At 36.5% G+C, this 13,635-nt stretch overlaps 2 protein-coding genes across 3 annotated transcripts; one reads left to right on the plus strand and one right to left on the minus strand.

Moving 5' to 3' along the window:
* Positions 1-76: 76 nt before the first annotated feature.
* LOC141909783 (uncharacterized) lies at positions 77-13,299 on the minus strand. 2 transcript variants are annotated; one of them, XM_074800395.1, is made up of 13 exons: positions 13,169-13,299; positions 12,951-13,036; positions 12,835-12,859; positions 7,752-9,289; positions 7,079-7,187; positions 6,769-6,828; positions 6,447-6,488; positions 6,132-6,183; positions 5,905-6,039; positions 5,750-5,812; positions 5,230-5,502; positions 4,958-5,017; positions 77-834 (listed from the first exon to the last, which is right to left on the minus strand). In XM_074800395.1, the coding sequence occupies exons 4-12, from the start codon at positions 9,284-9,286 to the stop codon at positions 4,968-4,970; spliced, it is 2,319 nt and encodes a 772-aa protein (XP_074656496.1). In that variant the 5' UTR covers positions 9,287-9,289; positions 12,835-12,859; positions 12,951-13,036; positions 13,169-13,299; the 3' UTR covers positions 77-834; positions 4,958-4,967. The 2 variants fall into 2 exon arrangements, with proteins under 2 accessions (XP_074656496.1, XP_074656495.1); XM_074800394.1 differs by having other exon boundaries at positions 12,764-12,859.
* On the plus strand, positions 2,793-4,951 carry LOC141909786 (COMM domain-containing protein 8-like). Its single transcript, XM_074800400.1, has 2 exons — positions 2,793-2,849; positions 3,924-4,951. The coding sequence occupies exon 2, from the start codon at positions 3,955-3,957 to the stop codon at positions 4,525-4,527; it is 573 nt and encodes a 190-aa protein (XP_074656501.1). The 5' UTR covers positions 2,793-2,849; positions 3,924-3,954; the 3' UTR covers positions 4,528-4,951.
* Positions 13,300-13,635: the final 336 nt, after the last annotated feature.

Below are 13,635 nucleotides of genomic sequence, written 5' to 3' on the forward strand. Positions count from 1 at the left end.
GACACGCCATGTGGTAAACATAAAATGAAAATCAAATCCTATGCAGGAGATGAAACGTCGACTACGTCTCGCGGGTTTTTCTTCCGAAGTTGAAATATTCGATTGGATATTTATTTGTCATAGATGATTTACAACGTACTATATATACATAATAAGAACTACATATTACATCGCATATATGAAAATGATTTGATTCAGAAGATTACTTTTAATCAATAACTTATAACGAGTAATGTTTGAATCAAACTTTATTTGATATGAATTTCTTATTTTGTAAGAATCTGATGGAACAGGAAAATACCAGGGTAAGGTAAAACTTAACATATCTATTTACGGAATGTATTGATAGATTGAAAACATTTTACACTTAAAACACAATTAAAAACTTATCTTATCCTACTTCACTGGCATACATATTTACAAAATGAGTTTTACAGAATAGAAATTGATCGTTGTTTGTTAATCTAATGCAGTGTACACACTTTATTTTGAAACACAATTTAAACAATAACATATTTCGCCAGCATATGAAAGATACAAAAACATTACATATATATCTACTGAATGAGTTTTACAGAATAAAGATTTTAATTAACTATCTTACATTTCAATGAATCATTCATCTATTTCACATGATTTGTTGATCAATTAGTCTTAGAAGAACATAGATAATGTTAGAAAAACATATATGGTGAGCCAGGCTCCAATCTAGTGTGATCTGCAGTCAATACGGCTCCTAAAATCACTAAGCCTTCTACATGGCGTGTCCGGCCCCAAATGGTCTGCAGAAAAGCTTCAATTGAAACATGGCGTGAGAGGACCCGATCGGTTTTCCTACAAACAAATGAATAATTGTCACTAATTCTCTTAAATGTTCAAAGATTAATCATACTATATGGTTTGTCAATCATTTAGTCTTATAAAAGAGCAAATACTGTTACTATAAACTCCTAAAATCACGTTGTCTTCTACATGGCGTGTCAGGCCCCAAATGTTCTGCCGCCAATATGGCGTGAGAGGACCCGATCGGTTTTCTATGGAAGCAATTAATTGTCACTAATTATATCTTTAGTTTCAATTAGTTATATATTGTTCATGATTTGATAATCACAAAGTGTTAGAAAACAAAACAAATACTGCTAGAAAAACTGCGATTTGTCTTCTATAGCGTGTCAAGCCCCGAACGTTCTGCAGCCAATATGGCGTGTCAGGCCCCAAATGGTCTGCAGAATAGCTTCAATTGAGACATGGCGTGAGAGGACCCGAACGGTTTTCCGTATAAACAAATGAATAATTGTCATTAATTGTGTTAAATGTTCAAAGATTTATCATTCTACATGGTTTGTCAATCATTTAGACTTAGAAAAAAGACAAATATTGTTTCAAAAAGCTCCTAAAATCACGCTGTCTTCTACATGGCGTGTCAGGCCCCAAATGTTCTGCAGCCAATATGGCGTGTCAGGCCCCGAACGGTCTGCAGAATAGCTTCAATTGATGAATAATTGTCACTAATTATCATAAATATTCAAAGATTTATCATTATTCATGGTTTGTCAATCATTTAGACTTAGAAAAAAGACAAATATTGTTTCAAAAAGCTCCTAAAATCACGCTGTCTTCTACATGGCGTGTCAGGCCCCAAATGTTCTGCAGCCAATATGGTGTGTCAGGCCCCGAACGGTCTGCAGAACAGCTTCAATTGATGAATAATTGTCACTAATTATCATAAATATTCAAAGATTTATCATTCTACATGGTTTGTCAATCCTTTAGACTTAGAAAAAAGACAAATATTGTTTCAAAAAGCTCCTAAAATCACGCTGTCTCCTACATGGCGTGTCAGGCCCCAGATGTTCTGCAGCCAATATGGTGTGTCAGGCCCCGAACGGTCTGCAGAATAGCTTCAATTGATGCATAATTATCATAAATATTCAAAGATTGATCATTATACATGGTTTGTCAATCATTTAGACTTAGAAAAGAAGGCAAATATTGTTTCAAAAAGCTCCTAAAATCACGCTGTCTTCTACATGGCGTGTCAGGCCCCAAAGTGTTCTGCCGCCAATATGGCGTGAGAGGACCCGATCAGTTTTCTATGGAAGCAACTAATTGCCACTAATTATATCTTTAGTTTCAATTATTTATATATATTGTTCATAATCATAAAGTCTTATAAAACAAAACAAATACTGCTAGAAAAATCGCGATTTGTCTTCTATGCGTGTCAGGCCCCAAATGTTCAGCAGCCAATATGGCGTATCGAGCCCTAAATGGTCTGCAGAATAGCTTCAATTTTCATGGCGTGAGAGGACCTGATTGGATTTCCGTAGAAATAAATGAATAATTGTGACTGATTATCTTAAATTTCAATCAGTAGTACAACAATAATTAAGTCTTAGAAAGTTTATAAATCGTTGTTTTTATTTTGTTCATATGTAAAAATATACAAAAATCGCTTTGGTAAATGTAGCTGATGATCTCCTGATCGTCTCGCACCATAACGGATACCTGCAAAAAACATATTCGAAGAATTTTACATAAAAATCTTAAGTAAAAAAGGGATATAATTTTCTTTCAAAGTGGCTGCACTGAACGGAATACTTCAAAATAACGTATAAGTACCGGTACTGTGTATACGTTTAGACAATAAGTTAAGAAAAAATAGAAATTCATTACACATTGACATACCGGTACTTGAAATTATATCATTCAGGTTTTACACGTCGTATCGGACTTAAAAACGTGGTCCGTTCGACGCGAACATATATCTTCGTTCCGCGTGAATTATATATAGTCAATTTCAATATTTTTCGTGTTTTGTGGCGGACTCAAGATTGATCCCGGATTAAGTACGAATATCTTAATTTACTGAAATATAGTCACATTCCTCCTGCTTGCAAAAATGATTTACCATTACCAGAAAACCCCTGCTTCTAACAAACCAACAAACCCCCCAAAAATTTGTACACCAAAACACAAACCTTTTTCTAACAAACCAACTTACCTGCTTATAGAAGCCTGGCATAAAAGGTTTTGGATCCCTGTATCTTTAGTCTAGTACCAGTGGCCAGTTGTAAGAGAGCCTGTAACAACTGGCTCAGGTGCGGATCTAGGGCCATTCAATGACTACAGCACAACAGTGAAAAAAGGCACCAACTTTGAAAAGGGCCAGTATTAATGCCCAGTGAGCGAGTTTGACTTTGTCTTTGAGTGCCATTTATTGGTATCATGCCACTAAATTTGCCTGCCATTCAATTTGCTTGTGCCTTTTTTAGATTCGATTATATTTATAGAGCAACAATAAGTCTCTTTTGGAATAGTGCCCTTTTGAGTAAAGGAAAATGCCTTAGATTGCCTTTTATGATTTTGGTCAATTTATTATCATTCACATTTTGCTTTAGTCCTAGTACAGAAAGGCAGTTATTTTTTTATGGCGCACAAATTGTGTGCCCTTTTATTTACTTTTTTCCCGAAACATAAATTTTTCAAGGGCATTTAAAAACTGCTGCTACCGCAGGTGCTGCATGTGCGATAGTCTGGATCTGCACCTGAACAACGACCAGCATTCAGACTACGATATCCTCTATCCACACTGTTCTTAAGTTCTTAACGACTGGGGCCAAAAAATATAAAAATTTTGAGCCTGGCCTTAGGCTTTGTGCCGTGGTTCCAGTGGACCCAGTCAGTAACCTGTCTGTGGTTTAGTTTCATGATCGGATATTTTCACAAGTTTGTATAAGCCGATCTGATTACAAAACTATAAAAGCTTACCACCAATAATTAGGTAGGGCCTACTGGTAATTAACTACTCTAGGTGGGAACATTATTAAACTGTAATCAAACTGATAAACCTGGTACTTACCTGGTACTCTTATGTGAAGCGACAAAACTAGAATGGTAATTTTGTTCTTTAATTCTTGCAGTTGCAGAATTATAACAACTACTGAACAGAAAATGGCTTCCGAAGATTCGGCGTCATCGCGGGAAAATTCGCTCGTAACTATGATAGAAAAATGTCCTGAGGAAAAACAGACGGCGTTCATGAACGCGGTGATCGATCAGTCGTTAGGAAACCCGGCGCCTCGATATCAGGATTATGCGAAAATTTGGTCGCTAGAAGAATGGTGGGAAATCACCGACAAAATCAAAGATGTCGCGAAAATAATCGTGAAATCCGGATACACGACGGCCGAGCAGGCGCGCGAAAGTATCGCAGCCGAATTACGCAACAACGCGCTGATCGACGCGGTCTTAATTCGTGGCGACGAAATAAAGAAACGACTGAACGAAAACACGGTCGCCATTTCTCACCGGAGTTTAAAAGATTTCGACTGGAAAGTGAAATTAGTGATGTCGAGTAGTAAACTCGTTAACGTTAACGAACCGTTGTGTAATTTAGATTCGTACACGCTGGATACGGACGGCTGCAAAGACGTAACGAGCGTGGAATTGGACGCGAACGAATTGCGCGGTTTAATCGCGAAGTTGGAGAACGCGCACAAAGTCGTACAAAATTTGAGTGCATAGAAAGATTTTTATGTTGTTAGGCTTTACGTCGCTTGGATCTTGGTTTACCAAGACTAACCCTATTGGAAGCTAACTTGATGCATTTACAAATCTTATAAGCCTTATCTAACCTAGGATGGAATCAATTGAGATTGCTGGTCATAAAATCCTGGACCGTTTAACCACAACACACAGCACATAAATTTTCGATGAGATGATGTAATTAAGAGCAAATGATTTTCACAGTCTGGAAAATCCAAATCCTAGCTCAGACAGGTCTATGAGGCGCAAGAACTTCCTGCAAAATTGATGGCTTTCAATGTATGTGGATAAAAAAGAATTGTATTTTTACACATTTCTGTCGGGTTCTGTCTGTTCTGTCCGCAGTGCAAAGTTATTCATGAAATAGAGAGAATATATTATATGAACTAAATGAAAAATAAATATCAACCTTTCGATGTTTATTCCGCCTTCTTTTTCTTCTTCTTTTTCTTTTTATCCGTTTTCTTCTCTGCAAAGGTAATAAGAGAGAAACATCAAAATTTGAATACGGTAATTTTCTTAGATCAGTCTCATGAACGAGGTATTGGCACTAGTGTCAATGTCGCTAGCATCTACTATGGTACAATATATTCATCATGCTTCATCTGAGTTAAGACTTCAATTCCATTCGTGAAGCCCTAGCATCCAAACACAAAATACACATTTAAGACAACACACTACCTTGTGAATCCGCAGCATTAGCTTCCAGCATATCTCTCTCCTTAATCTTAGCAGCTTTCTCATTCTCATCCTTATTTTTGTCCTTCTGCTTCTTTTCTCCTTTACTTTCTTTCTGCTTTTCTACTTTATGTTTATTCTTATCTTCTTTATCTTTTCTTTTCTTCTTTTTTGCTTTTTCTTGATTAGCTACAGGAGTCGGTTTGGGCTTGGTCGTCTTATGAGTTATCTCTACTTTAGCATGCTTTTCAGGCAGAGTCGTACTTGCTCCTTCAGCTAGAGATTAAAAATCATTATCAACCTAGCAAATATTCAGACATACTACATGTCTCTACTGATCTCAATGGCAAATGCCAACATTCATCTAGTTCCAACCTGCACCATCTAATCAACAAAGAAAACAGGTTTCGTATTATCCAAATCTTGATTGACATAAATATCTTACATGCTGGAAATCATTGTAATAAGAAGGTTTCAATTTTAACAGAATTTTTCAAGGTCCAACTGTATTTCACATACTAACATGCAGATGTTGAAGCCCTTTTACGTTTTTTCACTGGTTGATCAGGCGTCTTAGTTGGTTTATCTATGGATACAGATAAATAAGATAATGAATCATGGCAATGTTAATCAGTACTGGCTGAAATTACGAAACCGAAATCTATTGCAAATACACACCTGATCCAAATGCAACGTGGCGCTGTTTCAATCCGGCTGGAATATCATAACACATTTTCGGCTTCACCTTCGGAAGTTTGGCCTCCGGAACATCTATCTTCTCCGTAATAGAAATGATTCCTTTGAATTGATGCACTGTCAACAAGGAAAAACTACATGGGTTCTAGTAAACAGAGAAAGAGATCAACAAATTTCAAATATTTCAATCACTACAAGTCAAAGCATACCAGGTTTTAATTGCTTGGAATGTTTGCCACTTGGTAAAAGCAACGTTGAGTTCTAAAATGAGAAAATAAATCGAATGAGTTCGTTCGGTAACTCTGCTTAAAATTTTCATAGCCATGATTTAGATGAGTAAGCTAATTAAAAATAAAACATTCATATATTGCATGTTAAGAGTTGATTTTCATACAGAAATTTCGAAACATCAATAATTCATATTTCACATGACAAATTAAAACAATCTAGTTCATTAAATTCTCAACTCATAAACTCAAGTTCTATGATTAAACAATCCATTTAAACAATCTAGTTCAACGTACCACAGCCCCTCGCATTTTATTTGCCTCAAATTCTCCGCTGTTCTGAAATGTTCGAATGAAAGCATCATTTTTGCAGTTTGAAAAAGCAGTGTTTAAAATCGATTGGCGTGTATCGGAATTGATTACAGTAAACCTTGCATAAGTCAGATCTTTTGGGACCAAGAAAAATCTTCCGACAGAATAAGTCAGATTTCCAAACTTTATCCGAAAACTACGCCTTGAGAATTAATTTCTGTAAATGGATTTTCCGACTTCGATCCGACTTATGCAAGGTTTACTGTATTCATTTAACGGTTTTTTCATTACGTTATCAAATACTTACTTCGAGGGTAATTGTTTTTCCGGTGGATAAGGAGACATTGTCTAATGCTTTGATATCGAACTAAAAAACAATTGCAAACTGGTATATCAGTAAGATAGAAAATCGCTACATGCACTGCTGGGGTTGTTCGAATTTAAACTCTAGGGCCCAGTTTTATTGACGTATATTATCTTTAACCCAGGGCTTGACTCATTTTCAATTAAGTTAGCCAAAACTGAGCCTAAGTTCAAATCCAGTTTATTGTTTATCAATTAAAAATAAACACAACGAAAATTGAAAAAGCGTGATGAATTTAACAGCTAATACTTACATTAATGGGAACTCGTATCAGCCATAAATCAGAATGCTCATCCATATTTTCAACAGTTAGTATATCAGATTTTTCTGACAAACTCTCAGAATCGTCTGGACAGTCATACCTGAATAACATAACGCAATCAATAAATGAATGATTATTAGAACATTACCTATCCGCAAGGATATCACAGTTACAGGGAAAATTAAAAGTATATTTGTAATGTCTTCACGGTCTTTAAGGTGTTCATGGCTAATAAAATCAATTTGACGGTAAGTCAACTTAGCAACAAAAGGAAGAAATTAATTGGTCATTAAGGGAAGCATCCCATTCTACAAAAAGAATCAGCTTCAGTTTGATTTCAAATCAGGCGCTACACCCAACAAGGGTTTACTAAGTTCAACAATGAACACTGAAGGATATTTCACAGCAAACATTGCAAATTAAATTCAGTATAAGGCTTAAGAAAATTAATACCTTGTTTCTGCTGAGCCTAAAAGACCCGGCCAGCCACCTATATACCCAGAACATAACTTTTTTCTAAATCATGACCAAGCTTACTTAAACTGACCCAGCACTTACAGAAACAAACTGATTAAAAATCTTATCGCAGTTTACTATTTACGCCGCTGATTAGGAGAAACAAGGTATCAGTTTTGTTTAGCCTACAGTCTGAACATAGACGTACTTAGTTTTAGGATCTAACTGCGTCAATGGATGCGTAATATGGATGTCGTCTTCATCAATCAATGACGATTTTAATTTCTTCGATGGAGATTTCGAAGGCGACATGTCCCCGCCACGTTTCAACGTTGATTGGTTTTCCGGTGCAGTATCATTTTTGTCTGAGTCATCGCTGTCACTGCTTCCATCCCTCGAGTCACGAAACCTTGAATCCTGAATAGTCGCAGCAGGCGTTGGTATTTTCGATGGCGCTGCATCATCAGAGTCGGAATCTGATTCCGATAAAATTTCTTTGGATTTGTAAGTTTTTTTCGGTGTCATCGTGTCCTTCGATTTTTGGATAACAGCCTTCCTTGGTGAAGATACATTCATTGAATTTGCATTCGCAGCTTTCTTCGGTGACATCTGTTTTACTGGTGATGATGCCAGTTTACTTGATTCTGATTCCATAACAGGTTCTTTTGATTTTTGGAATTCAGCCTTTTTCGGTGAAGCACCATTATTCAGGCTTGTAGACGCAACTTTCTTCGGGGACAACTGCTTAACTGATGTTGTTGATGCGGGATTTTTAGGCTCTTCTTCGTCTGAACTAGAATCCGATTCCATAACATTCATCGGTATTGAGGCAACTTTCTTCGGTATTATCAGTTTTGCGGCAGGAAGTTCCTGCCCTTTCGGGGGTAAGTCATCTTCATCTGAACTTGTCTCCGATTCGGAAAGAGGTACTACAGGCTTAACGAATCCAGTCTTTTTTGGCGAGGCAACAGTGTTCGAATTTGATTTAACCGGGTTAACAGATTTTTTTGGTGGTTCCTTTTCACCTTCATCTTCTGAACTGCTAGAACTTCCCGAATCTGATTCGATCGCGGCTGTCTGAGAAGTAGATTTTTCCAACGACGATTTACTTTTTTGGGGTGACTTATCCGAAGAAACTTTAACCAGTTCTTGCGCCGACGATGACTTAATGGGTGACGCTTTTTTATGATTGATTATGTCTTTTGAAATACTGTGGTCGGCTTCGCCTTCACTAGATTCTGATTCTGACGAACTCACTGGTTTGTATACCGGTACCGGTGCTGGCTTTTTTATTGGCGACAAAATTTTCTGTTTCACTGGTGTACGTTTTGTCACAGATTCTAGTTTTATTTTTCCAGCACTAATGACTGGGGCCTGCTCCTGACTATTTTTCAATTTCTTACTCTTCTTTGAAGCACTTTTCATACGCGCAGTCACCGAGTCAGCTATCGCTGTTAATTCATCATTCACGTTTGTATCCTCTTCATCAGATGACGATAGTAATTTGAACTCAGTCACTTTCTCTGGCCGCACTAGTTTCAATTTCGTCTGCTTTTTCGTCCTGCTCGCCTCTGTGAGACTAGTGTTCTCAACTTCACTGAGGTGAACATCGCCTTGCTTGTTGAATATCGGCGAGACATTTGCTACAGACTTCTTTCTTGATTTCTTTTTCTTTTTGTCGGAAGTAGGCCTAACACTAATAGGCGTACGGAGGGGACTAAATCCTTGGAAGTCATTCATCATTACCTGAAAAATACCGAAAGATGAAATTGCTCATTTCAAATTACTCATGTTTGAAACTCATTTAAGGTGGTCAAATCACAATAAAAGCAGTCGGATATTAACAGAGATGACCTGTGAAGAATACAGTATACACTATTCTAATTCTATTTTTGGGAATTTAGGAAAATCATTCCTCTCTCCAAATCCAGGGCAGGCCTAGCATTTTGGTTGATTTCTGACTGATTTAATGTTTAAGACTTTGCTCATAACGTATAAATTGATACATACTCGACGGAATACATGAGTGAGACTGTCAATCACAGAAATGTATACTTTGTATACAATTTCAAATCAAGACTCCGCGCACATGTATTCACGCAACGGCTTCAGATATTGGAGCCAAATATAACCGGATTCGAACCCATAAACACGAATTATTATTGTTGCATTCAACATTTTAATCATTATAACTAGTAAGTAAATATGGCCGCCTTTATCATCGAATTTTCCATCTAGGGCAATCTTAAGACCTGCTGCATATGGCGTCACAAGCCCCGATATGGCTTGTCACGCCATATTGGGGCCTGACACGCCATGTGGTAAACGTAAAATGAAAATCAAATCCTATGCAGGAGATGAAACGTCGACTACGTCTCGCGGGTTTTTCTTCCGAAGTTGAAATATTCGGTTGGATATTAATTTGTCTTAGATGATTTACAACGTATTATATATACATAATAAGAACTACATATTACATCGCATTTACACTAAAATGAGTTTTACAGAATAGAAATTCATCGTTGTTTGTTAATCTAATGCAGTGTACACACATTTTGAAACACAATTTAAACAATCATATATTTCGCCAGCATATGAAAGATACAAAAACATTACATATCTACTGAATGAGTTTTACAGAATAAAGATTTTAATTAACTATCTTACATTTCAATGAATCATTCATCTATTTCACATGATTTGTTGATCAATTAGTCTTAGAAGAACATGGATAATGTTAGAAAAACATATATGGTGAGCCAGGCTCAAATCTAGTGTGATCTGCAGTCATATGGCTCCTAAAATAGCTAAGCCTTCTACGTGGCGTGTCAGGCCCCAAATGTTCTGCAGCCAATATGGCGTGTCAAGCCCCAAATTGTCTGCAGAATAGCTTCAATAATTGAAACGTGGTTTGTCGAACGGTTTTCTATGGAAGCAATTAAATTATATCTTAAGTTTCAATTAGTTTATATATTGTTCATGATTTGATAATCACAAAGGTTAGAAAACAAAACAAATACTGCTAGAAAAACCGCGATTTGTCTTCTATATGGCGTGTCAGGCCCCAAACGGTCTGCAGAATAGCTTCAATTGAGACCTGGCGTGAGAGGACCCGAAACAAATGAATAATTGTCACTAACTAACATAAATGTTCAAAGATTAATCATTCTATAAGGTTTGTCAATCATTTAGTCTTAGAAAAAAACAAATACTGTTACAAAAAGCTCCTAAAATCACGCTGTCTTCTACATGGCGTGTCAGGCCCCAAATGTTCTGCAGCCAATATGGCGTGAGAGGACCCGATCGGTTTTCTATGGAAGCAATTAATTGTCACTAATCATATCTTTAGTGTCAATTAGTTATATATTGTTCATGATTTGATAATCACAAAGTGTTAGAAAACAAAACAAATACTGCTAGAAAACTGCGATTTGTCTTCTATAGCGTGTCAAGCCCCGAATGTTCTGCAGCCAATATGGCGTGTCAGGCCCCAAACAGTCTGCAGTCAATATGGCGTGTCAGGCCCCAAACGGTCTGCAGAATAGCTTCAATTGAGACATGGCGTGAGAAGACCCGAACGATTTTCCGTACAAACAAATGAATAATTGTCACTAATTGTCTTAAATGTTCAAAGATCAATCCTTCTATATGATTTGCAGAATATTTCTATATCTATTGTGACACTATTTCGATAAAGAAGAATTTTGAAAAAAAGCAGAACACTATATATCTGACAAGCTCTCAACGATCGATACAACAAATCTAACTACTAACGAGCAGGTGGAAAATATTTACAGCAAAATAGAATTAGAAATAATTAACGAAATTAAAAGACAAAATAGCATGGAAAATAATAAAAGATCGAAACGAGTTGACCGCTTACCTCGTAATATAGAATTAATAATTAAACGACGACGTTATTTAAAACGAGAATACGTTAAAACGCGTCACACTTATTTAAAATCACAATATAATAGATTAACTCTTGAAATTAGAAAACTTATGCGAGACCACAAAAATAACAAGACTAAAAAACTACTAGATGACATAAATACATCGAATCCGAACTCGAGTAAATTCTGGCGAGGTATTAAAAACATTAACGGTAACGTTGATAAAAAAAACATTATTTCGAATTTAGCTTATAACGATCGAACCGCGAGTAACGATAAAGATATCGTCGAACTATACGCCGACTTTTTATTCGACGTTTTTCAAACGCCTACTGATCCAAACTTCAGCGATCAACATAAACGTTTCGTAGAAGAATCCAATAGAAACTTCGTATACGAAAATACTGAAGAAGACACGGGTCATATATTAAACGAAACAATTACTGAACTAGACATAAAACGCTATATCAAACGGTTGAAACTTAATAAAGCACCCGGAGAAAATAGAATCACGAACGCGATTATTAAAAATTGTCCTTCGATATTTTTAACCCACCTATGTCACATTTTTAACTACTGCCAAAGAAATGGCTACTATATATCATTCTGGAAGTCTGCGAAAATTACTATGATTACAAAAGCCGGCAAAGATGCTACACTTTGCAAATATTTGCGTCCTATCAGTTTAACCAACTCGATCGGCAAAATTTTCGAAAAAATCATGAACAATAAATTAACAGATTACTTAGAAAATACCAACTTCTTTACCGAAATACAAGCTGGTTTTCGAAAAGGACATTCGACCATAGATCAAATATTAAAAATGTCTCATGATATCGCTAAAGGCCTAAAACGTCGGCAATGCACGCGTGCTACATTTTTCGACCTAGAGAAAGCGTTCGATAAACTTTGGCACGACGGAATTATCTACAAAATTAATCATTTATCTATTCCAACCAACTTTAAGCTCTTACTAAAAAACTATCTACAGGGTCGAACTTTTAAAGTCGCTAATGAAGGGTGTATTAGCCAGCCAAGGCAAATAAACGCTGGAGTCCCTCAAGGAGGGATTTTCTCGCCGACACTTTTTATCATCTATATAAACGATTTTCCCTCGGATACAATTAAAGCTAGTCATTATAGTCAATCGTCATTGTTCGCAGACGATATGAGTCTATGGAACACGCACAATGTAAAAACTAAAACAATCGAAAATCTCCATCAAAAATCGATAGACAAACTAACTCAATGGAGTGACATGTGGAGGCTAAAAGTAAACGCGCTTAAATGTGTTAGTATACACTTTAGTCGCCTAATAAATACCGACCCATACACTGAGCACACTGTTCACGGCCAACAAATACCGCTATCAAATTCTACCAAATTCCTCGGAATTACTTTTTCGTCTAATCTACGCTGGAATCTGGAAATAACAGAGAGATTAATTAAGGCAAATAAAAGAATTGGAATACTAGCTATTTTGAAACGAAACCGCGTAAAAATGGAATACATACTCACTGCTTTTAAATTACTCATTCGATCAATCTATGAATACGGAGCTCCGATACTGGTAACTTGCCCATGTAGTCAGTTAGACCGCCTTCAAATACACCAAAATAAATGTTTACGAATCATTCTAGGCCAACCGCGCTATACAAGAACGGCAGACCTACATAAGCAAGCTCGAATAGAAACTGTCGAACAGCGCTTTAAACTCTTAACGAAAAATTACCTAAATTCCAACCGAAATAACCCGATACTAAGGAGTGTCTTTTACGATATTTCGAGTCCATGGCCGTCTTCAGACATCGTGGAAGCGTTTAAGTCAATTCTTTAACTCTATAGCGTGTACTCTACTACGAACCGACACCCGCGTAGTCGGAGAATTGAATGGAAGATTTCTTTGTGTTACACGAACTATATAGATTAGATTTAAATTTATTGCTCCAGAAAATTGTACATTTTTTGCGAGCACAGGATACATACAAAATAAACAGTTTGCAGTTATACAATAACAGTTGCTAGTCATACAATAACTAGTTATATTTACAATTGAAAAGTTATTTTGAAAAGTTCGTGTATACCAGGAACAGCGATGAGGTGAGGCTAGATGAGGCTATGTGCCTTTTTTATAAAAACTGCAAGATTCCTTAGGACGTTTGGGTTTTCTGACGTAAAAAGGTTCATAAATTTTCTTAT

Source organism: Tubulanus polymorphus, chromosome 8 (genome assembly GCF_964204645.1).
Source record: "Tubulanus polymorphus chromosome 8, tnTubPoly1.2, whole genome shotgun sequence".
Classification (NCBI taxonomy): domain Eukaryota; kingdom Metazoa; phylum Nemertea; class Palaeonemertea; order Tubulaniformes; family Tubulanidae; genus Tubulanus; species Tubulanus polymorphus.

Coding starts and splice junctions, on each gene's coding strand:
- LOC141909786 (XM_074800400.1), top strand. CDS start 3,955: ATGGCTTCCGAAGATTCGGCGTCATCGCGGGAAAATTCGCTCGTAACT.
- LOC141909783 (XM_074800395.1), bottom strand. CDS start 9,286: ATGATGAATGACTTCCAAGGATTTAGTCCCCTCCGTACGCCTATTAGT. Junction 6,829..7,078: donor TGATACGAGTTCCCATTAAT/GTAAGTATTAGC, acceptor ATTGTTTTTTAG/TTCGATATCAAAGCATTAGA. Junction 5,503..5,749: donor AAGGGCTTCAACATCTGCAT/GTTAGTATGTGA, acceptor TTTAATCTCTAG/CTGAAGGAGCAAGTACGACT.